The sequence below is a fragment of the Phyllostomus hastatus genome, unplaced genomic scaffold (assembly GCF_019186645.2).
Source record: "Phyllostomus hastatus isolate PE091 unplaced genomic scaffold, TTU_PhHast_1.1 phas_contig_468, whole genome shotgun sequence".
Lineage (NCBI taxonomy): Eukaryota > Metazoa > Chordata > Mammalia > Chiroptera > Phyllostomidae > Phyllostomus > Phyllostomus hastatus.
The window spans coordinates 2,740,845-2,763,481 of NW_025333884.1; the positions used below are offsets into that span (position 1 = coordinate 2,740,845).

Below are 22,637 nucleotides of genomic sequence, written 5' to 3' on the forward strand. Positions count from 1 at the left end.
CGTCCCAAAGCCCGCTGGGAATTGGAGTCCGGGTGGTCACGGACTACACCTCCCAGAAGGCAGCACGATCAAGTTTGGAGGTGGGAAAGGAAGCCAACTGGGAGGGCTGAAGAAAAGAATGACTAATTCTTTGGAGGCAGAGAGCGAGCTTGGCAGCGCAGGCGCAGACAGCGCTCCCGCCGGGCGCGCTGGGAGATGGAGTTCAACCACCTCCATTTTGGCCCCAGGCCCTTGGAAAGGGAATTGAGAACACTGCAAAAGGGAGGTTTGTGAGAGGTGGAGAGTTGGGAAAAGGCACGTTTATCGATGTACTTAAGCTTATCAATACAATAATTAACAGTGCCCTGGATTTTCTCAAACACTTTTCCATCCATTTCCCCCCGCGTTTTCTTACCACCATCCCCTAATTTACAAATGAAAAATTAAGCTTTAGGAGGGAAGAAAGCCTGATGACTAGGAACTTGTCCTCATCGTATTTAGAATAGAAGCTCCACGATGACAGACGCCTTTGTGTATCTTGTACAAGCACCCAGAATAGTGTAAATAGGTGTTGAGTAAATATTGCATGCTAATTATATGCGAGACACTCTGCAGACAACCCTAGTAAGAATTATTCTAAATGTATAAATAAGGCAGAAATAGACTAAGCCTCTTCTCCATGGCAACACAGCAAGAAAGTGGTTGGAACTGAAATGTGCTGGACACCAGGGCCTCTACTCTTCACTCATTTTCCAGTCTCTGCTCCTCAAAGGCCATGAAAGTGGACTTTCTAAAATGGGGAGTTTGCTATATAACGGCACATTCATATTCGTGAGGGGACCTGCTACTAAGGCCCAATTCCAATGGTCCTCTTCTTTGAATGTTTTCTCCATGTATCGCACTTTAATGTAGCCCCTGGCTCACTAGATTTCCAACGTCTGTGAGCCTCCCAGACTGCGCTGGGAAGATCGCGGCTAGATTCCCAATTTGCAGCACGGTGCTTGGCAACCATAGGCCCCAGTTAGATATGCGCTGAAGGGGAAGGGTGGAAATGGGACACCCAAGGGTCTGAAGGGTGACAGGCCAGATCTCTCTTCTGGAGAGTTGGCAGTTGGGGAGACTCCGCCTGCTATTGAGTAGGATCCGCAGATCCAAGACCACTGGAGCCATTACGGGGCGTGACCATGCGGACAGGGTCCCCCGGAAAGGTGGACATCTGACTGAGCGCTGATTGGTCGGCACTTTGGCGCCCTCCAGGAAAGGCTGTGTCAGGAGGTGCGAGGCCAAGGTTGCGCTAGGCCAGAAGACAGGGCTCTTCGCCAGGCGCGCGTGCGCCCGGCCACTCGCGCCTTGCTCTTTCATGTTTCCAGTCTCCAGCCCAGCACTCCTGGCGGGAACTGGTGGGGGCGTGGCCTGGCCTCAGGAGTGAAATCTTGTTCTTCTCCTCAGACCTCGTGCAGAATCCTTGCTCCAGAGCATTCGCGCCCGTCCCACGCCCGGGACGGGACCGTGGTGACTGAGGCGGGCCTAAGGCCCACACACACCGCCAGCCTTCCAGGACCGGCAGGAGACGCAGCTTGATCCGGGTCCCAAGTGTGGTACTAAACCAGAAGGGGGCCCTCACGCCATTTTGCACATCCTGAGACGCGTTTTGGAGGCAGAGGGGAGTCGGGGTGAGGAACCAACCGGTACTACGGGCCAGAGGGGAGCCTGGAGTCCAGTCAGGAGCAGAACTTGGCGGAGGTGACCTCCCTCTGGGTGGGGGCTTTAGTGGGTAGGGGCCAGCGTGTCTCGGGTGCAGGGTTGTGGGTGAGGCAGGACCGAGGCAGCAGAGCTGAGGTGGGGTCTCAGGCTGGGCCTGGGTTTAGAGATCCAGACTCCAGTATGAGATACTGCAAGGCTCTGTTTGAATAGTGTTGGGGACCAGGGTTTTCAAGGTGAATCTGGGGGCGGGTCTCAGGATTTGTGTCTGGATGTTGCTAGTTTTGGAATATGAAGGTCTTAAGTTTTGTGACTGGAAGTTTTCTTGTTGGAATCTGGAAACCCTAATTTTGACATCTGAAAGCCTTACTTTTGAGTTCTGGTGTATCATTTTGAGGGTCTGGGGTCTGATTTGGAAGGGTTGAGCCCTCAGAATAGATTTAGGGTCTAGAATTTCAATGTAGAGTATGAGGTATGAAATTTAGGGTCTGGAGTCACAGTTTGGGACCTTGAGAATTAAGTTTTAGGGTGTGGAGTCTCTAGAGTATGGGGCTTCAATTTTAGAGTCTGGTCTCAGAGTGGGACGCACGTGACATCTCTGTTTTGGGGTTGGACTTGAAGGTCTGAAGTGAGAGTTTGGGGGTCTTGAGGTCTTTATTTTAGCCCCCCAGGTCAAGTTGGGGTTGCTGAAGTTTGCTTTCGAGGGCTGAGATTTCTTTAGGATCTGGGTTCTCCGTGTTAAGGTTTGTGGTCTGTTATCTTTATATGAGGACTAGGGTCATATTTCGGGGTCAGAAGTTGACAGTTGACGGGTCTACGGTATCTCAGTATCAGAGCTTAGGGTTTTGAGGTTTGGAAGGGCTCCTTTTGGGGTCTGGGTCCTTACTTTGGGAGTTCAAAGTCGTAGTTTCAGTGTCCTAATATCTCAGTTCAGAGACCTGAAGCCTCAGTTTTCAGGCCTGGTGGTCTCCGCTTCAGGGCCCGACATCTCGCTATTGAGACTGAAATTCTGAAATCAAAGTTTGGGAATTTGCTCTTTTGTTTTAGCTCTGAATCGTGACTCAGAGGCCCCAATGTACAATGTGGGACTCAATGTCGAGTTTTGGGGTACTGATTTGGTCTCTGGGCCCTTATTTGTGGGGCTCGAGAACTCCATTTTGGGATCTCTAGGGCTCAAAGGAGCACCCTGGGGAAAATGAAGGCTGCCCATCAAGCTGCCCGTTTCTCCTGGAGTCCCAGGGGTCACTAATGTTTCCTCCTTCTTCCTTTGCAGATGTGGGGTTCCAGCAAATATGTGTGTTCCTCAGAATGCCCCAAAGCCAGTTCCCTGAGTTCCAGTGACAGGTAAGCACCCTCCACCCCCAATCTTCCTCATAGCTCCAGTCATTCTGGTGGAATAATAATAATAATAATAATAATAATAATAATGTTTACTGAGCATTTTGTTTTGCCAGACTCTTTGCTAAGCCTTTTGTTTGCATGGGGTGCTTTAATCCTAACAATGACTCCACAAAGAATATAACCACCATTGTCAAGAGGAGAAAAGTCTGAGGTGGTTGGCAAAGATCATCCCTAAGCCCTTGCAGGCTTTGGCGTTCAGCATATCTCAGTTGCTCTTTCTCCCTTTCTTTTTGATTCACGTATTCATTCATCCATCAAGCACCTAGCAAGTGTCAGGAGTCTTATAGAGGAGATTTTCACAGCAGATGGAGGGTTGGATCCGTTTCCTCCCTCCCTCCCATGTCAAGATAAAGAAAAACATAGGCAGAGGTCATCGTATCCCTTACAGACCGTCCCCACCCCATCTGCGCCAGTGATTTTTCTGTTCATTCATCTCTTCGTTCATTCATTAACTCCAAAAATAAGTGTCGACTTTGTTCAAATTCTCCTCGCAGGTACTGTGCGCAGGAGGAGCACTGTGAAGATGACGAAGAATGCCTGTGCTGCTGCCCACTCCTCCTGGAATCCCAGAGGTGAGCAGCAACATGTTCTCTTGTTCTGCTTTCTAGATATGAGGCCCTTGGAAGAAGAAAGACTCTTCGTTGCAGTGAACAAAAACCTAGCTGAAGCCTAGCTTAAGCCTAAGAAGGGATTTATTGGATCCTTTAAACAAAAAATTCAGGGGCATCAGGCTTGGCTGGGTTCGGGTGGGGGATAAATTGTGTTGCCACGAAACTGCCTTTCCCAGCTCAGCTGTGGACCTATTGGCTTCTTTCTCAAGCAGGTTGTCCCTTTGCGAGGGCAAGGTGGCTTCCAGCAGCTCCAAATCCTGTCTTGTTAACTTGACAACCCCAGCACAGAGCCTCATTCCAGAATCCATTGACTCTGATTGGCCAGATCTGGGTTACGACCCCACTCTTAAACCAATCAGTGTGACTTCTTGCTCCAGCGCTCCCTAGTGGAAGAGGAGGTTGATGTTAGCTTCTCTGAACCACAGGGACTGGGAGCGGGGGAGGAGTGGCCCACCAAGGGAAACTACTACCAGAAAAGGGGGGTCAGATGTTGGTCAACCCAAAGCAACAGTTTCATCAGTCATAGTCATACAACACATACCTCCACCGCATTCTCTAATATTCCATATCCCTAAGTCATTCTGACAAATGACTGTCTATCTTCTGTGTTGAGCTAATATTTTGTGAGCACTCCCTGTGTTCCAGGTGTATATTAAACACCTTTCTGACAAGATCAATCTTCCTAGCTACCTGCATTTGATAAATAAGTTAAAAACAGCCTCAGAGAGATGAAAGCAGTTGCCAAAGGTCACACAGCTAGTGGCTGAGCTGGGATTTCCATCTAGGTCTGGCTGCTTTAAAAGCTGGCACTCCCAGCCAGGTTTTATGCTGCCTCTTGGGACTGCTCCTTGAATTGTTCCACTTTGGGGCAGCTCAAACTCTTAAGTCTCTGTGCCTGTTAGAGCGAATTAGGGAGCAGGCCTTGCTATTCCCATACCTAATATGAGAAATTTGGACTGACTCTTGGTTAAGGCTCCTCTCAGCTCCCACAAAAGAAAGGAACTAGGGAGTGTGTAGGCTGATTACTAGCTCACCTAGGAAGAAGGAACCCAGGAATTGGAGTCATTTGTCATTTCAAATCCTAAGAGGCCATCACAAGACAGGAGTATTTGTTAATTCAACAATTTTTTATTGAGCACCTACTAAGTGCCAGGCATTATTCTAGGAGCTAGGGATACAGCCAGGGCCATGTTAGGACTTTCATGGGCCGTAGGAAGTTCTGCCTTCTTGGACCCCTTCCTTCATTAAAAACATATTAAAAATTACAGTTAACAACATTGGTATGAAGACAAATATAATCCCAGTTGGATGATACCCATTTTTTTCTTCTGATTTTAAAAATGTTAGAACAGTTTTGTAAGTTCCTAAAGGTGTCACAGGCCCTAGGCACCGTACTTACTATGCCTAATGGATAAGTCAGCTTGGGATATTAGCAATTTAAAAAAAATCCTTCCCCTTATGGAGTTTATAATAAATAAGATTTCGGATGCTGATAAATGATATGGCATGGGACCAGAAAATGTGCTTATTTTAATTGAGTGGTCAGAAATGGCCAGTCTGAAGAGGCTCCATTTAAGGCCATCAATGAACAGGGAAAAAGAAGCCAGCCATGCAAACATCAGGGCAAAGGAGCATTTCAGGTGGAGGGAAGAGTGAGACCCTGAGGCAGAAATCATCTTGGCAGTTTAAAAAAATGGAAAAGGGATCCATGTGGCTGGACCAGTTCCCTGCAGACTCAGAGGGCAGAGCTAGGGTAAGAGGGTGAAAAGCATAGAGACGATGAGGAAAGAACTTGGCTAAACCCAGAACTGCCCAGCAAGGAAAGGGGCAGCAGTGTGTGGCTCCCAGAGTCCCCTGTGAGCACAGCCCAGGTCATACTTATCCAGGACCAGTGGCCAGGAAATGCCAGGATTTTGTCACTCTTAGTCATCCTTTTGTTCCCTCCAACCCCTTTTTTTTTCGGGGTGGGGGGAGAACAGTTGCTCAGAAGGTTCTCTTGTTGCTGTGCAAAACCCAGAGTATGAGCCTGGGTTTGCTATGCAAAACCCGGAGTATGGCATGAAACCCCTTTCCTCAGACGAGGCCAAATGCTGCCTGGGCCCGGGCACGTTTTCCTCCTTGCTGTCTGTGCTGGTTCTTGCCGGGGCTCCCAGGGGCTCCTCTGGCACAGAAGGAACGTGGGATGCAAAATACAAATACCAGGGCTGGGCAGGGCTTTAGAGGTGAGCCTACCCCATTTTTCTCCAAAGGTAGAACCCCAACACCCTTGCCTTTTAAAGTTATGTTGTCTACCAGGACGTAGCCAGAGACCAATTAGTGATTTTTTTCTTTCATTCCTTCATTCAATCAACTAATATGTGGAGTTTTAGGGATTCATAGCATATCCCCTGTGTAAAACCGGTCTTGGGATAAAGGCGAAAGTCCTTTGTGCCAGGAGCCTGCAAGCCCCTGCCTGTCCTGGCTCCAGTGTCCTTCCCCAGTCTTGTCTTACCCTCCAGGGCTCTCTGCTTTCTGTGCCGTAAACACTCCGGCTTTATTTCTTTTGAATTCTCCATGCTGCCTTGTGCCCCAGGGCCTTTGCACATGCCCCCTCTATCTGATATGATCTCTTTCACTCTCCACCAACACCTTCCCACTGATCCTTCAGAACAGGTTCTGCCCAGGTTTACTTCCTCAGGGAAAACCTTGTTGATTAGCTCACCTGTTACAAGCTTCCATAACACCAAGGAATACCTTGCCTGTGTCCCCATCAGGATCAACTTCTTGGGCAGGTGACCTATGTGGTCACAGGGTCCTGTGGTTAGAGGAGCCCAATGCTTGGTGTAATGCTCTGCCCTCAGGATCTTGAAGTGATTGATTTTTGAACAAGAGGTCCAACATTTTTATTTGTGGTGCTCCTCCCCAAGCAAATTGGGTAGCTGGTTCTGGTCCTGGTTGCGATTTTATGTTTGTTTGTGTGACAGTTTGAATGGTGGTTTTGTCCCTAGCTAGACTGTGGGCATACTTGTCCTTTACATTTTTTATCCCTGTCACCTGTCACAACCCCTGGCACATAGTCGGTGCTCAATACGAAGTTGCTGAATGAATGAGTGAGAAAGACTCTTTCAGGACGTCAGGGTTTGATTAGGGAAAGAAGTGTATTGTCCATACTGCACCCCCTTCTCCTCAAGGGCATGACAGTGATTCCTCTCTGTTCCCACGCTGGTCAGCCCAGGGCCCGGCAGGAAGGCAAGGGAGGTTGGGGAGGCTTCCCGGGGTGGGCGGCAATTGAACTGGGCCCTGAAGGAAGGAGAGGTAGGGACTGGCGGACACAGGTGTTTGCGCATGCCCGAGGGAACAGCAGAAGCAATGGCAGTGGCCTGTAATGCAGGGCAGAGACTTCAATGTTTTTGTGTCTCCATCTGTCAGGAGGGGGTATGGAGGTGTGTGCTCACGGGCCTGTTATGAATTATGGATCCAGGGACTAGATCCCAGAAATTGCTCATCGTCCCAGGAGTCAATTACTTCCATGTCCTTTTTTATTCAATCATTTAGCAAATATGCACTGAGTTCCTGCAATGTACCAGACCCCGTTCTAGGTGCTAGTGGCAGAGTGGAGCCCCTCCCCCGCAACCCAGCTCTCAGCCCAGTACAGGGAGCAGAGACAGTCATGAACACAGGGGCTGGGGGACCACAGCCGAGGTGCCTCACCTGCCCTGTGCAGTTAGGACCAGACAGTGGGAGAGAACCAAAGGAAGTAAGAGAATGGTCAGCCAGGCCAGGCCATGAGGGGCATTGTAAACCACACTGAGGATTTAAACTTGACCCTTACTGGGATGGCATGGAGAGGTTGGAGCACTTATTAGGCACCTAATAGATCAGGTTCTGCACTGGGCAATTTCACACACTCTAACTTATTTAATCCCACTGATAAGCCCCTGAGCCTGAATGAATGTCCTCATTTCCATCACACAGGTGAGAGAACTGGTCAGGTTTGTGTTTCAGAAAGATTCTAGTGCAGAGTACAGATTGGAGGAGGCCAGGTGGGAAGCTGGAGGCCTGTGAGGGCGTCAGTGAATGGATGACAGCAGGGGCAGTAGTGGTGGAGAGAAGGGACCAGACGAGGAACGGGCAAGATTTGGTGACCGATTAGACAAGGGGATAAGGGACGACGTCCAGGCGATGTCCGGGACTTTGTCTCAGGTGCCAGGGCTGCGGTCCCTGAGATGGCACAATGAGACAGGAGGTTTGGGAGTCAGATGCCAAATTCCATTTGGATGTTGTCATCAAAATCAGTGCTTGTCCCCAAACAGGAAGCAAAAGAAAAACCACACCAGCAAACTCCATGAGTTGGCATTGCTGCTACCTGTGGCCCCGAGGACCAGCAGCAAGAAGCTCACCAAGGTATGTGGACGGAAAGACAGGAGGTGGATTTGGGAGGTGGATTTGGGAGGTAGATTTGGAAATGCCAGTAAGGCAGGTTAACTTCCCTGTCCTGAGAAACAGAGACAGACCCTTTCTGGGGCAGCACCAAGATGACAAGTGTCCTGCTCTGGACGGGAATTCCCAGGAGTCTGTGAGCCCAAGACTGTGGCATTCTGTCTCTTGAAAACGAGTCAGGGGAAACTGTGAGGGAAAAATAGGCAAGGAGCCAGCAGAGGTCATTGCTTTGGGAGTCCACCAGCCACGGGTTCGAGCCCTCCGGCTCCATGACTGCAGAATCCCGGGCAGGTCACTCCAGTTATCCACGTCTCAAGCTTCGGGTTTCTCAGCTGTACATGAGTCAAGACGACTCCTCCTGCCGAGAGATATGGTGAAGCCGAAACGACACCATAGCCGTGGCAGGCCCTGAATAAATTTCACTTCCCTCCCTGTTTTGTGACCTGTGGGTGTCATCTCCACGATGTAGATGCAGATAAAGAAAGTGTCTCTGCGCGTCCCCGCTGGCTACTCCATAAACTTATACAGTACTGAGCTAAGGTCCCACCCCCCTGGTGGGGACCACTTAACGCAAGACTTGGAGATCCTGAAGGCTGGGCGTGATGTTCTCTTGCTATAGTCCCTCTCATTCAGTCATTTACTTATTCACTCATCAGCCAGGTGTGGAAAGACTGTTGGATGTCAGAGCTTTTATGATTGTAACAAGGGGAAACAAAGGAGTTTGAGATCCAGTCCTCATCCTCTGGGAGCTCAGAGTCTGGTCGGGAAGACAAAGATTTGAGCACAGGAGTAACCGGTCCCAACTAGGATGTGCCACTCGCCTGCAGAGAGGTTCCGAGGAGCAGGTGTTTCGGAAAGATTTGCCAGACCTTAACACTGACCTGCTCCCTTCACGCCGCATTCCATCAACTCCCAGTCATGTTGGCACTCTCCCTTAAATATATACATACTTGTTAATTTTTAAAGATTTTATTTATTTATTTATTTTTAGAGAGAGGAAGGAAGGGAGAAAGAGAGGGAGAGAAACATCAGAGGGAGGGAAACACCAAGAGAGGGAGAGAAACCCCAGTGTGGTTGCCTCTCGAGCACCCTCACTGGGGACCCTGTCTGAAACCCAGGCATGTGCCCTGATTGGGAATCGAACCGGCAACCCTTTGGTTCATAGGCCGGCACTCAATCCACTGAGCCACACCAGCCAGGGCCCCCCCTAAATATCTCTTAATCACAAGTGTTTATAACAGTTTTTTGTTGCTACTGTCACAAATTACCACAATTTTTTTGTTTTAAAACACCACAGATCTATTCTCTGACAGTTTTGGAGGTCAGAAGGCCCAAATTAGTCTAACTGGTCTAAAGTCAGGGCATTGGCAGAGGTGGTTCTCCTTGGAGGCTCCAGGGGAGAATCTGTTTCCTTCTCCTTTGCCAGCCCCTGCAGGTCACCAGAGTCCCTTGGCTCACAGCCCCTTCAAAGCCAGCAGCATGGCATTTTCAGATCTCGCCTTCTCTCTCTGCTTCCCTCCCTACTTTACCTTCTCTGCCTTTGACCTTCCTGCCTCCCACTTGTAAGGAACCCTGGTGATGCCATTGGGCCCACTCAGATAATCCAGAGTAATCTCCCCTCTGAGGATCCTTATTCAGTCACATCAGTCACATTTACAAAGTCTCTTTTGTCTTTTTTTTAAAGAATTTATTTATTTATTTTTAGAGAGAGGGGAAGGGAGGGAGAAAGAGAGGGAGAGAAACATCAATGTGTAGTTGTCTCTCATGTGCCCACTGCTGAGGACCCGGCCTGCAACCCAGGCATGTGCCCTGACTGGGAATTGAACCGGCAACCCTTTGGTTTGCAGGCCAGTGCTCAGTCCACTGAGCCACACCAGCCAGAGCTCCCCTTTGCCTTATAAGCCATCATAATCATAGGATCTGGGGACTAGGACATAGACGTTTTTGGGGAGTGGCATAATGCCAACCACCCAAATGCTCAAAAACATTTGAGGAATTTTGTCCTCTGTCCTCAAACATTTGAGTATTTGGTGGCATGTAGGTGCTGTCATAAGCTCTTGGCATGGAGGGCAGAGATGTCTGGGACACAGTCCCCGCTCTGGAGGAATGGCATTCTGGTCAGGGACGGGCGTAATGTTATCACTGACCAGATGACCACGTCCCCTCGTGGAATTCTGCCCAGGCCTCAGCCTGCTTTCTTTACCATTGGTTCTCTACTGTCTTAAGGATCCCTCTTCTTTCGCGTGTTCACCCTTCCTTAGTTCAGTCCTGGACCCTCTGTGCCACATACACCCTGAGTTCCCATCAGCCCCCAACCCCACGTGACCCGTCTGCCTGAAGCACATCATCACGGCCCTCGAGGCTCTGGGACCTGCTCCATCCGACACTCAGTGCACTTATGGGCGCTGTTGCGTGTGGCCTCTCCCGCGTTGGGGACGGGATACAGCTTAGACTGTGGCATCCCGCTCACCACCCTGGCTGATTAAGTGCCGCCTGCCCCCTGCGGTGCTGTAGCTTCCTCTCCCTCTGACCACCAAAGCCTTCAGCCTGTCCCTATGACTGCTTTCTCACCTCTGATCCCAGATAGGTGAAGAGGTCTGAGAGGGCATGGACCGTGACGGGTAAATCTCTGTCCCCAGTGCCCACTGCGCTGAGCACCGAGCAGAGAATAGTAACAGGTGCTCCTAGTGACAGGAAGTTCTGGGCACCAAGCAGTTTATATGCCTTTTGTCATTCGCTCCTCCCCACAAGGCTTTGAGATGCAGGTGTTCATTGTTTTGGTTTGAGGAAACTGAAGCACAGACAGGTCACATTGCCCAGGGACTCTGGAGAGTCAGGTGTGTCTCTCCCCACAGGCCTGCGCCCTCGGCCACTCTGTTATTCAGTGCTCAGTAGGTGTTTGTCGAATGAATGAATGAATGAATGAGTGAATGAATGAATTTCCTGTGTTGGGGAAGTTGCAGGACTTGTCCATCTGACCCTCAGAAGATCTCTGGTATTTGAAACTTTGGTGCAGCCCCCAGGCTAACCTTCCTAAAGTTTCAATTACTGAACTTTCTGTCCTGAAATCTCAGATGAGGCCCAGTTGCCGCCTGCATAAAACCTTTACACTAGCTCTAATAAGTAACATTTTATATTACTTTATAGTTTACAAAGACTTCAGCTTAGTGCGTACCTACCATGTGCCAAGCCTGGCAGTGGAGATATTAAACTAAAAACACAGTATCACACCCTTGTTGGTGTGCATCAGTGGACTGAGCGCTGCCCTGAGGACCTAATGGTCGCCAGTTCGATTCCCAGTCAGGGTACATGCCTGGGTTGCCAGTCAGGTCCCCAGGAGGGGGCGTGTGAGAGGCAACCAATCACACATCATGTTTCTCTCCCTCTCTCCTCCTTTCCCCTCTCTCTAAAAATAAATAAATAAATATTTTTTTAAAAACCCATGGTCTGGATATAAAAAGTTAATACCTTGAGAACCTGGTGAAGGGGTGTCATCAGCTAAGCATGTATTAGGCAACTGATGTATCAGGCTCTGTGCTGGGCGATTTCTCACCCACTGCTTTTTCACTCCTAATGATAACCCTCTGAGTGAGGAGCTCATCCCCATTGCACGATGGGGAAAACGAGGCCTGGAGAAGTGGAACACCCTGCTCCCAGCACACAGCCAGTGAGGGGCGGACTGGATCCAGGTCCTTCCCAATTAGGAGTGTCTTGGCTGGGTCACATGTGCTCCGTAGTGGGGTCATAGCTGCCTCTCATGGCTCAGGTTAAATAATTTCCGTGGCCATCTGTATCATATTTTACGGGACAGTTTCACACAAGTCCCCTCGAGGGACCGAGTTCCCTGGCTTGCGGTTTGGACTCTTCCTGCTAACGGTTTTCTTGTCATTCTAGGGTTCTGGTAGGATCCAAAAAATCCTTCTTGGTGTTCTCCCCTCACATCTCCACCGGGCTAACTCCTTTCATTCTTCAGGTCTCTGTTTAGATGACGCCGCTTCCAAGGGGCCTCTCCGGACATCCACCGTGACTGCAGAATCCTGTGTTGTTATACTCTGACTCGTAATGCTTCTCACACAGCCCATAACTTTGTTTGATGCATGAGTTTATTCAGGTCCGCTGCCCTCACTAGGTTGTAAGTTTCATGAAGGCAAACAAAAGTGTATCTTAAAAAAAAAGTATTTCTAGGTCACCCGTACACACCTGGCCCTTAGTAGGTAGTTGTCTTATTTAGCTACAGTAGCTCCCAACTCGGTCAGTGTTTGGTGGCTGCACAGGTGCTGCGTGCTGGGCAGGCGGTGTCGCGCTTGGTGCTGTGGGGAAGCTCTGCTCCTTCAGCAGTCACTGGCCAGGGCACCTCTCGAACTCCGTGTGCTCGGGACACAGGAATCAAGTAGCTACCGTCTATACCCTCATCTAGTCCACGGTCAGCAGGAGGGAACTCTGTATAAACAGATCATTATAGAGCAGCGTGGCGAGTGCCTTGGTGGAATCGGGCCCGGGCTGCTACAGTAGTGCCTAGGAGGGACATCTGACCCAGCCTGGGCAAGAGGGGTCAGGAAGGAGGGAAGCTTCTGGAAGGAGGGAACGCTGAGGTGAAGCTCCGAGGAGACGCCAGGTGAGGGAGCGTGTGGGAAGCAGAGGAAGACTGCAGACGGAGAACACAGAGCCTGTGCCTAGGCCCGGGGGTGGGAAGCTGAACAGCGCATGCCGAAAAACTGGACCAGGACGGAGGCTGACGTGCATGTAGAGCTCAGCTCGGCCACTTCCTTTCTGTAACCTTAGCAATCCCATCACATCTGAGCCTCAGGTTCCTTCGCCCTAACCGCTGCCTCGCTGGGCCGCAGCGAGAACTAAACAGCAGAGCAGGGACGCGTCTGCCAGTGGAGGGATTGCTGGGGTGGGGAACGGGCGGAGCCCTCCCGCACCTCCTCGCCCCTGCACACTCCACTTCTGTGCGTGACCGGCCTCTCCTTTGCGGGCAGAAGGAGATTCTGCTGCACGTCCTGCACTACATTCAGTACCTCCAGAGAAACATTGATGTGGCCCAGGCCTTGCTGACCTTCCACGCCGCAAATGGGGAGGGCGAAGTCGAGGGTGAGTAAGTTCAGCCAGCGCTGCTCGGGGCCACCGTAAGTACCGTCCTTCCGTCAGGGACCCTGAGAGGCTTAGACCGTCAGGCCCTCCCGGGTCTCCCGGCCTCGCAGAGGGGACAAAGTCGGAGGAGGGTGTCTGGGAAGACGGAGCAGGGCCTTCGGGATGATAGAAGGGGGGCCCTGCCATGTGGAAGAAACAGCCCGAGTGAGCGCGTGCAGGCAGAAGACACGCGTGGAATGTGTGGGGGCAGGCAAGCCGAGGGCGTGGCGCAGGGACCGTGTAGCATCGAGGGGACGTGCACAGACTCTCGCTCAGTGAGCCGGGCGCTCAGGTACTTGTCTGGGTATGGTACCCTCTCTGCGCTTCGGTTTCATCGTCCGCAAAACGGGGCCCGTACTAGGACCTGCCTCCTGGGCTTGTCTCGAAGATGAAATGAGTGAATACACGTAGGGAGTATTGTGACACCATGACTGGTCACACCAGTCACCCTGTACTGTAAGTGCTGGGTGCTGCCATTACCGGCGTAAAGACACACAGGCTGGAAGGGGAGCACAGGGGGCAGGGTCGAGACCCTGAAGGGCGCCGAGTGCCACTGAGGAGGGAGGTGACGTGAGAATCGCTGAAGGACTTGCAGCCAGGGTGGAGCCAGCAGGTTTTTTGTTTTGAGACAGCAGTCCCTGACATCTAGGGGGGAGGACTGGTTATTAAGCGAGAAACCGAGTCTGGGAGATCAGGGGAGATACTTTCAGGGGCAATCCCATCCGGAGACCCTGAGGCCGACCCGGCCGTGTAGCTGAGTGTGGACGGAGCAGTGCGTTGGGGAGAGGTTAAGGAGGAAAAACTGAGAGGCGGGTGGCGGGGAGGGAGGCCCCGGGCCACCCAGGGTGGTGCGGAGCCCTCGCTGTCTTGAGGGAGGCAGGGAGAGGAATTGGCTCGCGGTGGGGACTATGGAGACACATTTGGGGAGCACTGAGTCTGTCTTCTCTCTAGGCTAAGACCCAGGATGGCCCCGAGGAAAGCCCGGGTTTCGCCTGTCCTTTTGCCCCCTAACGGTGGCACCTCACAGAGCCTTGATCTCCATTTGAGCCGTCGGTTCCAACGTCTGTAAAGTCAGCCTGTGGACTGTGGCAGACTGTCCCCGCCCTGCCACCGCTGGGAGGGGCTGTCCGGAATGGAGGACTTGGGATGGGGGTGAGGGCCTCTGACCTGTCTCCTCCTCGGTCCTGTGCAGGGCGGGGTCGGAACCCCACTGCGGGCTCAGCAAGGCGGAGACACCTCACCCCATCCAGCTCCCCGCACTCTTGTGAGTCCTGTGTCCGGGGGGCCTGTCAGAAGCCTCGGAAGAAGAAGCTGACCCGACCCACAGGTACAAGCCGTCGGGGCAGGCAGAACCAGAAGTGGGGGTCGGATGGAAGCAGGGCTCCTTCTCCAGGGCCACCACACTCCCAGGAGGCAGAGTCAGCAACCCCGAACCCCTAACGAGGCTCCGGAGTCCGGCGTGCCTGGGTTCGATTTCTGGCTCCTCCTCTATTAGCTCTAAGACCCGGGGTGGTCACTGTCCTCTGAGCCTCGTCTTCCTCATCTGGAAGTTGTAGTGCCTGCCACAGGGGGGTCTTAGGGGTCAGGAGCCTGAAAACACCCCGATCAAGCAATGCGTGAGAGGAGAGGCGCGTGGTCCATGCCCAGCGCAGGGAAGCTGCCGGCAGCCTGTATGGTCTCCATGGCCGGGGACCGTCCCTGGGCCAGGCCATCAGGGGGAAAAGACCTAGGTGTGGGAGGCCAGCGTCCAGGGCCCACCTCAGCCTGGCTGTAACTCCCCTACATGTCCCTTCCCTTTCATGGGCCTCAGTTTCCACAAGTTTAAAGTGGGAGTTGGACCTAATCGGTGACATCCAGCCCTGGCCGCACATCCCAGGCATCCAGGGCGCTCTAAAAAATGTCTGTGCCTGGGGCACCAGCTGGGCATCAGTGCTTTTCAGAGCTTTCATGGGGGTTCTAACCGGGAGGCAGGGGAGGGAGGCCTCCGACTAGGGTCTCTCTGACTGAGGGTCCGGGCTTGCCCAGAAAGCCCGTGAGTGGCTGGGCCAGGTGGAGCTTTGAAACAGGTGGTTGAGCCCCGAGCAAAGGAGACCGCCACCTGAGCCGTGGTGACTGACACTCAGGCCGTGGTGACGCTTAGGCCCGACCCCATCTGACGCCGTCTCTCTGTTGTCCCAGAACGCCAGACCCGGGGCCAGAACCCTCGTCGCTGTCTGGCCCTGGACAAGCCTAAGAAGCAGGTGGCCCCACCCACGGACCAGAAAGGAAGAGACGTGGAGGGGCCCGCCGCTCCACCAAGATGCGCTGACTCCCACGCTCGCCCCGAGGCTGCGTTGTCCTTGCCTCAAGGTGACGGGAATGGAAGCAGATCCTGGCTGGCACTGCTGGCTGTAGCTAAGGACAGGGCACCCTGGGGCATCCCACGTGGGTCATTCCTCACCGTGAACTCAGCCGGTCCTTTATTCGCCACTTACTGGGCGTCTGCAACACCTGGGCACAGTCCCGACAGCTGGGTGCTGGGGCTTCAAGGGAGCCCAGGAGGGACACTGCCTCTTGCCTCGCACAGCCGTGGCTTCTCCTCCAGTGTCTGTCCCCTTGAGGGTCTGCCGTGGGCGTAGGGGCGGGACAGGATCAGGGTCAGTGCCGCCCTCCTGTGAGAGCCGCAGGTGGCGGGACTGGGGGTGAGAGTAGGGCCTCCTCACGAGCCTTCATTCGATGCAACAACGAGACGGCCTGCAGACGAGGGACTCCCCGTCTCGGCACCAGGTTCAGGAGCTGCGATGGCTCCCTCCGCAGAGAGCCGGGTGAGAAAGTGGGCAGTGGGAGGACAGGGCCTCCAGCTGTCCTGTCCTCCATTCCTCTGTTCACTCAGCCCTTACTCCCCGAGCGCTGCGGCTCTGCCGGGCCACGTGCTGGCTGCTGGTGACGCAGTCCGGGGAAGGGGTCCTGAGTGATCAGACTTCTGGGGGTTGCCTAAGAGGTCTTGGGGAGGTGCCTGGCTCACCTGGGGAGGGAAGGCTTCTCAGCCCTGCTAGTTGCGTGACTTTGGGCAACTTACTTAATAGCTTAATGCCTCAGCTTACTGAGCTGGAAAATGGGGTAACGATGGTACTCCATCACAAAGGATCGCTGAGCAGCATGTAAAATGCTTAAATAGTCCGAGCTGGCCCTGGGAAGCACTTCGTACTTGTTTGCTGTCATCATCTCCATCATCGTTATTCCACTTCAGGATTTTATCTTCCTTACAGCTTCTGATAAAGGAGTGGGATTCCACAAACCTAGCGGTGGTTGGGGTTGCCCCTGAGCCCCACGCAGAGGTCCCAAAGCCAGAGGGGTTGGCTGGGGTGGGGCAGGAGGGAGAGGCTGTGGCAGACCCCGGCACCCCTTGATCCCCGCCTCTGGGAGTGCAGACTGTGTGCCGGTCACAGGGGTGATCGCCCCGAACTGCCTCCGTAGGCTGCTCCTGCAGAAACAGCGCCCAGGGTGATGGGCCTTACCCTGCCTTCGGGGCCCAGCAAGGGGCTGAGAGGACCTATTTGGTCAACGGAACACAGTCCTATGCCAGGTAAGGGAACCCCAAGGCTGTGCGTGTGGGAGACCGAGGTGTTTGGTCTGGAATGGCCGAGGGGCATCAAGACACGAGGTCAGTGTCCGTCTGCGGCCGGTGTCCCTGGAGCGCTCGATGCTGTGGGCCTAGCTTCCTGCAGGTATCGTAAGCTCAGAGAGATGGGCCGCAGCGCCTCACCGGCCTCCCGCCTCCCCCTTCTAAGCCATCCTTACTGGTCACACAAACCTTGACCATGTGAGTACGTGGCTTAAAGCCCTCCCTCCAAGCCCAGGAGCTCCACTGGCATTTGAGAACTTCTCTGGCTTTATCTCACCTTGCTGTACCCTCTCCTGCCCCTCACCCATGAATCTTGCCCTTAACACCTCGAAATATTCGCCACTACCCACAGGAACCGCCTCTGGGCTTCTCACCCTCGGATCCCTCTTCCCAGCAAGCCTGTTCCCCTCGTCTCCCTGGAAAAGTCTCCCTCCTTCAGGCCCAGCTCAGCACCATCCTCCCTCCCGCCCTGCCCGCCTCTCTGACCTCCCTGAGCCCCCAGAACTGCGTTGTCAGTGCCGATGACAACGCCTCTCCTCACTAACCTTGAAGCTCAGTGAGGGCCGCACCTCAGACTGATAAGCTTTCTGCCCTGAGGTCGCACCCTGGGGAGACAGCTCACCCAGGGAACTTCACCTCTTGCAGGCAGCAGCTGGCCGTGTACAAGTCCAGCGAGGAGGCGGACAAGGAGGCCCCAGACGCTGACCCTTGGCTTCCTGCCTGGACCTCAGAGGGCATCCCCCTAGGTGACCGAAACTCTGTCTCTCTTCTGGGTGAGCTGCTGTGGGGGCTTCTTGCTACCTTCCTTCTGAGAATTTCCGTGGAAGGCGGGAGTGGGAAAGGGCGTGGCTATCTGCTAAGCACAGGGATGGCGAATACACCGCCCCAGCTGTCTGTTGCCATGGTAGACATTGCTAATCCAGCATCACTGTTTCCGGTGGTCCAGGTGATCCCAGACACTGCCTCAGAATACCATTCCTTTTTTTAGGATTTAATTAATTTTTTTTAGAGAGAGAGAAAGAAAGGGAGAGAAACATGGATCGGATGCCTCTCCTGCAACCCAGGCATGTGCCCTGACTGGGAATCGAACCTGCGACCATTCAGTTCACAGGCTTGTGCTCAGGCCTCTGAACCACACGAGCCAGGGCCAGAATCGTTCTTAACACAAAGCCCAGTTACCTACCATCAGTCTAGTGGGTCTGGCACAGTATGATACTGATTTTTTATTTTTTTGGCCATTCCTGACATAACACCAGGCGTTGTGCCTCGTCAATGTCCTCTACCAAGCCCTCAAAACGAGCAGTTGACAGTCATCTTACCCCAGTGTCTGCATCACCTCCCAAAAGCCAGTCGGGGGAGCAGGCAATCTGTGGCCACACCCCCCTGCAAGCCTGATGTTTTCTCTTCAGGGAGCCCGCTGCCTTTGGGGCCCCCTCAGATTGACAACGGGAATGTGACGGGTCCCCTGAGTGAGATCCTAGGCCTCAGCCCTTCCCTCTTCAGCTCCCCGGGGAAAGTGCTGCCCATAGAGACCTTGGAGGACAGCAGCCTGTACCTGACCCAAGGTGAGCACGCGGGGCTGAGCCTGGTGCGTGGTTCACGCAGAAAACACATGATGATGATGCAGCCCTGTGCTGGGCAGCGCCGGGCACCAGGGATGAATCCCACCCGGGTCCTGCTGCAAAGAGTCCGAAGCCTGGGCGGGAGCGGCCCCAGGTGGGGAGAAGGAGGGCAGGCTCCAGGAGCCTGCTGCAGGGACCCACGGTCTCCGCCCAGGTGGGAGGTGGCCCAGGGGAGCGAGCCTGGGAGCGAGCTGGGTTTGGACACGGGGCAGGAGATTGGAAACCTGGAGAGCGGCACTCCGGCCAGTGGGCTGGTGGGCTGGCACGGCAGAGGCCTGGTGCCCAGAGGGAGGCACTTCCGTCCGGTGCGAGCACAGGCCCTTGTTTCTGAGGTTTCGACAAAAACCCTCTGGCCTCCCTCCCTGACAGCTCTCTTTGAGGAAATTTTCTTTGATGCCGTGTCTTCACCTGCTGGCTGCGTGCTGGAGGTTCCACAGAAGGAGGTAGGCACCTCTGCATCCACCCATCCACGGACACGGTCACCCTTCTCCACACTCACCACTCACCTGCTCGATTCACGCCTCCAACCCCTGGACTCTGCCAGAGGTCCACCTGCTCATCCTTTGAATGCCCACTGCTGGCCACCAGGCGCCCACTCTGTGCCGGGCACTTGGAATGAACTGGACACTAAGGAGGGAAGCTAAAAAGCTGCCAGGTGCCTATGAAAGACCCCACGTAATTTTACAACTGCTCTGAGACGGGCTCGTTCGACAGAGAGCAGCAGAGCAACCCCAGGAGTCGACCCTGGAAAGACCCGCCTCCCAGGCCCCCACCGGGCTCAGCTCTGTAGCCACCATCTGCCCCCCGGAGCTCTCTGTCCATCTGACGGAGGGGCAGCCCCAGCCCTGGTCCCCAAGCCCTTCTTCCTCCAGGGGGCAGGGTGCTGTCTCAAGGAGTAGTTGAATGGGCAGTAGAAACAAAAACAGATACCCTTGAAGGAAAAGGGATCAGGGGCTGGGAGGAGCGGGGCAAAGGCAGGGAAAATGGGGACATCTGCAACAGTGTCAACAGTAAAATAAAGAAACATAGACACCCTTACTGAGTGGGGCCCTCCGTGAGCGCCAGGCACCAAGCTCACCCCAGAAGTCCTGCAGACACTGTTCTGTAGACGCCCAGGGGAGCAAGGACTGGCCCGGGCTCCGGGGCTGCCACTCAGGCAGGCTGACGGCATTGAGAGACATGGCCCCAGAGTGGGAGGCAGAAGACCCGAGCCACACAGAGAGCCCCTCTCGGACCCCTGCGGGGACTCGGGAACATCGGTCTGGAGACCCAAGGGGCGTTCGGGGCAGTTGTCCTGAATCTGAGCTGTTTCTCACGCTCCTTTCCTAGGAGAGCCGAGAGTGGGGGCGAGAAGGGCACCACCGGCTCTGCTCACGTCCCTCCATCTTTCTCCTTCACCTCCCAGGACTCACCCCGTGAGGCCTCCAAGGACCTTCCTGACTCCCGCCGTGGCCTGTGCCAGTGCCTGGGCTCGCGGGACCCCCCCTCGCTGAGTGAGGACAGCTCTGGCTCTGAGGACTCGGTCACGGACTCGGACGTGGAGATGGCGTGGGCGCAGCAGGTGAGGACACCCAGCCATCGAGGTGGGCCCCGCCTCTCCCGCCCACGCTCACGTCTCTGCTCCCCACCCAGGACACTCCAGCCGACCCCGAGGGCCCCAGGTCCGTGAGCGATGAGGATGGAGACTACACGTGGACCCCCAGCCGCCAGTTCTCGACCTTGGCCTCGGCCAGGAGGAAGGCCAGGAAGGGCCAGGCAGGCAGGGGCCCTGTGAAGCCCAAGAACAAGAAAGTCCCCTGCTCCACTCAGATGAAGAAGAAGTGTGTCAATGGCTTCATCATGTTCTGCAGGATGAACCGGAAGCAGTATATCAGGTGGGTGGCCCCTTCCGCAGCCACGCCCTGCCCCAGATCCCACCTGGGCCCCTGGCAGTGGTCACGGCCTGTCAACTGGAAGCAGTGAAACCCCCCTCCCACTTAAGAAAAAAAAGGAAATTAATTGGCTTATGCAATCTGAAAAAAGGGGGGAGGCCCATGGGGTTTGGGTGGGGCTGGTCCGAGGGCTCGCAGAATGTGGCCTGGAGTCCTTGCCCCTCTCTGTCAGTGCCCCTGTCCTCCAGGTGTGCTGCATTCTCGGGCAGGTGGGGCCTGGGCAGGGCAAGGTCGCCCCTGAGAGGTCTGGGCTCATGTCCTGGCTCCCACACTAGCTAGCAACCCCGTGGGAGGACAGCCCCTCGTGTCTGAGGCATTAAGAAAAAGTTCTTGGGGCGGACTTGGTGGGTCAGGAGACCAGCGCTGCACCTCGTCATTGCCAGCTTCAGGCCGGGGGATGGGGTGGGATGGGAGGCCTCCCAGGCCACAGTGGAGAAGAGCCAGTGCGCCTAACAGGAGGATCAGGGGCTGATATTGGGACACAGGACCCCTACAGGTCTGGGGACACAGCTGTCCCCTTCCCAACAACCATTTAGTCCAGCCCCCTCTTTGACGCCCCGGCTCCAGGGGGTGTAGTGGAGGGCACCACGTCACACGGGTGGGGCAGAGCTGAGTGCCCAAACGCAAGCTGAGGCTCTGAGAGGGCAAGGGCCCCTGGCGTGGTCAGGCCCGACCCTCGCTGGCCTTGGCCGGAGCCAGGCTGCCCGGCAGGCCTCTTCTTACCTCCCCCGTCCTGTCCCAGAGCCTGCCCGGGGACGGCATCCACGGCTGCCACCAAAGAGCTGGCCCAGCTCTGGCGGGAGATGACGGAGCAGGAGCGGAAGCCGTACTGGTGAGGAGCGCTGCGGGGCGGTGTGGGGGCAGAGGGCCTCCTGCTCCTCAGGGCTCTGGCCCTCAGAACCTTGACCTTCCCGCGATGGGAAGCAGGCTGGGAGTTCCCTGGGGGTGGGTGATCTGTGTGTTGCAAACTGGTATGACATTCCTGGGGGTGACAGAGGTGGAGAGGCGCTCCACTTTGGAGCTTAGAAGGACAGATACCTTAATTTGGGATTTGGACCCCACTGCCCTAAATTTCTTTTGCCCTCTCTGCCACCGGAGTTTCTTGGAGCAGGAAACCGGGTCTTCCCTTCCGCTTGGCCTCCTCCCTCTCTCCCCTCCTTCCCAAAATCCTCTCTCCTTCCCCAAGGTCGGAGCTTCCACCTGCCCGTTTCTCAGTTGGGCCCTGAAACACACCGCTGTGTGCGCGGGTTTTTAACAGGAGCGCGGGGCTTTGGCGGAGAGCCCTCGGCGGAGTCCCCTGGTAGAGACCCGGACTCGGAGGCCCAGAGGATCGCCTGCCCTGTGGGACCAAATGGAGTCCTGCCACACTGGGGACAGAGCAAAACCCCACTCAGCCCTCCCTCTCCCCGCAGCATCAAGGCGCGGAGATTCAGCCGCCAGCACAACCGGATTGTAAAGAAAGAGAGCTCCAGCAGCGACGACGAGGACTGGGGGCTGCCCAAGCCCTTCTACCAGCTGCTTGCGGACAAGGCCCGCTCCGCCTCAGGGCCCGCCGCTCAGCTGCTTTCTCACTGCGAATGAGAGGGCACCGCGCCTCGCCTCCCCGCCACCTCGCAGCTCCGCGGAAACCAGGAGCGCGCGGGGAGGATGTTGCCCCTCTCGGGCCCCACCCCCCGCTACGAGGTCCCCTTGGCCAGTTCCCTGGGGCTGGAAGGCGGAGGGTTTTCTGATTCCGATGTTTTGTGTGTTTGTTTTTACGTGGGCAGCTGAACCCTGCCCTTCCCCAGCTCCTTTCTCCTGGGGAAGGAGGACCTGAATGAAATGCGGGGAGGTGAAGTTACGAAGAAGGGGCTCCCCCCACCCCAGTGCGCTGACCTGCCTTGGCCCACCCCAGAATCAAATGGTTTCAACCCTGTTTGTTCTCACCTTATCCTACTCCTCCCTCCAGTTCTATTTATAGGTTATTTATTGTTGCCAACAAAATAAAGTGAAACCCTTGTTACCAGCAAGGGACACTCAGCAAGCCGTCCTGGTCCCCTGCTCCCTCAGCCCTGGGGGCGCTCCTCCTACCCTGGATCTGGGGGCCCCAATTTGAAAGCAACCGGCACCGTCCTCTCCTCGAGCCTCACTTCCACTCCAGGCCTTGGGGGCAGCGATCAGAAAGCCAGGATCTCACCTTGAGCTTTCTGTGGTTAAATTCAGACAAAGTTGTTTGGAAAATAACCCACACTCCTGG

The 22,637-nt window shown here is 54.7% G+C and overlaps 1 protein-coding gene across 1 annotated transcript; it reads left to right on the forward strand.

Annotated features, from left to right (window-relative positions):
* Positions 1 to 7,748: 7,748 nt before the first annotated feature.
* On the forward strand, positions 7,749 to 22,390 carry MEIOSIN (meiosis initiator). The gene is made up of 12 exons (XM_045845091.1): positions 7,749 to 8,075; positions 13,094 to 13,205; positions 14,437 to 14,571; positions 15,423 to 15,593; positions 16,701 to 16,809; positions 17,494 to 17,594; positions 18,258 to 18,413; positions 18,840 to 18,913; positions 19,876 to 20,031; positions 20,103 to 20,344; positions 21,144 to 21,233; positions 21,814 to 22,390. The coding sequence occupies exons 1-12, from the start codon at positions 7,749 to 7,751 to the stop codon at positions 21,980 to 21,982; spliced, it is 1,842 nt and encodes a 613-aa protein (XP_045701047.1). The 3' UTR covers positions 21,983 to 22,390.
* Positions 22,391 to 22,637: the final 247 nt, after the last annotated feature.

Coding starts and splice junctions, on each gene's coding strand:
- MEIOSIN (XM_045845091.1), top strand. CDS start 7,749: ATGGATGACAGCAGGGGCAGTAGTGGTGGAGAGAAGGGACCAGACGAG. Junction 15,594..16,700: donor TGCGTTGTCCTTGCCTCAAG/GTGACGGGAATG, acceptor CTGCCTCCGTAG/GCTGCTCCTGCAGAAACAGC. Junction 18,414..18,839: donor CAGCCTGTACCTGACCCAAG/GTGAGCACGCGG, acceptor CCTCCCTGACAG/CTCTCTTTGAGGAAATTTTC.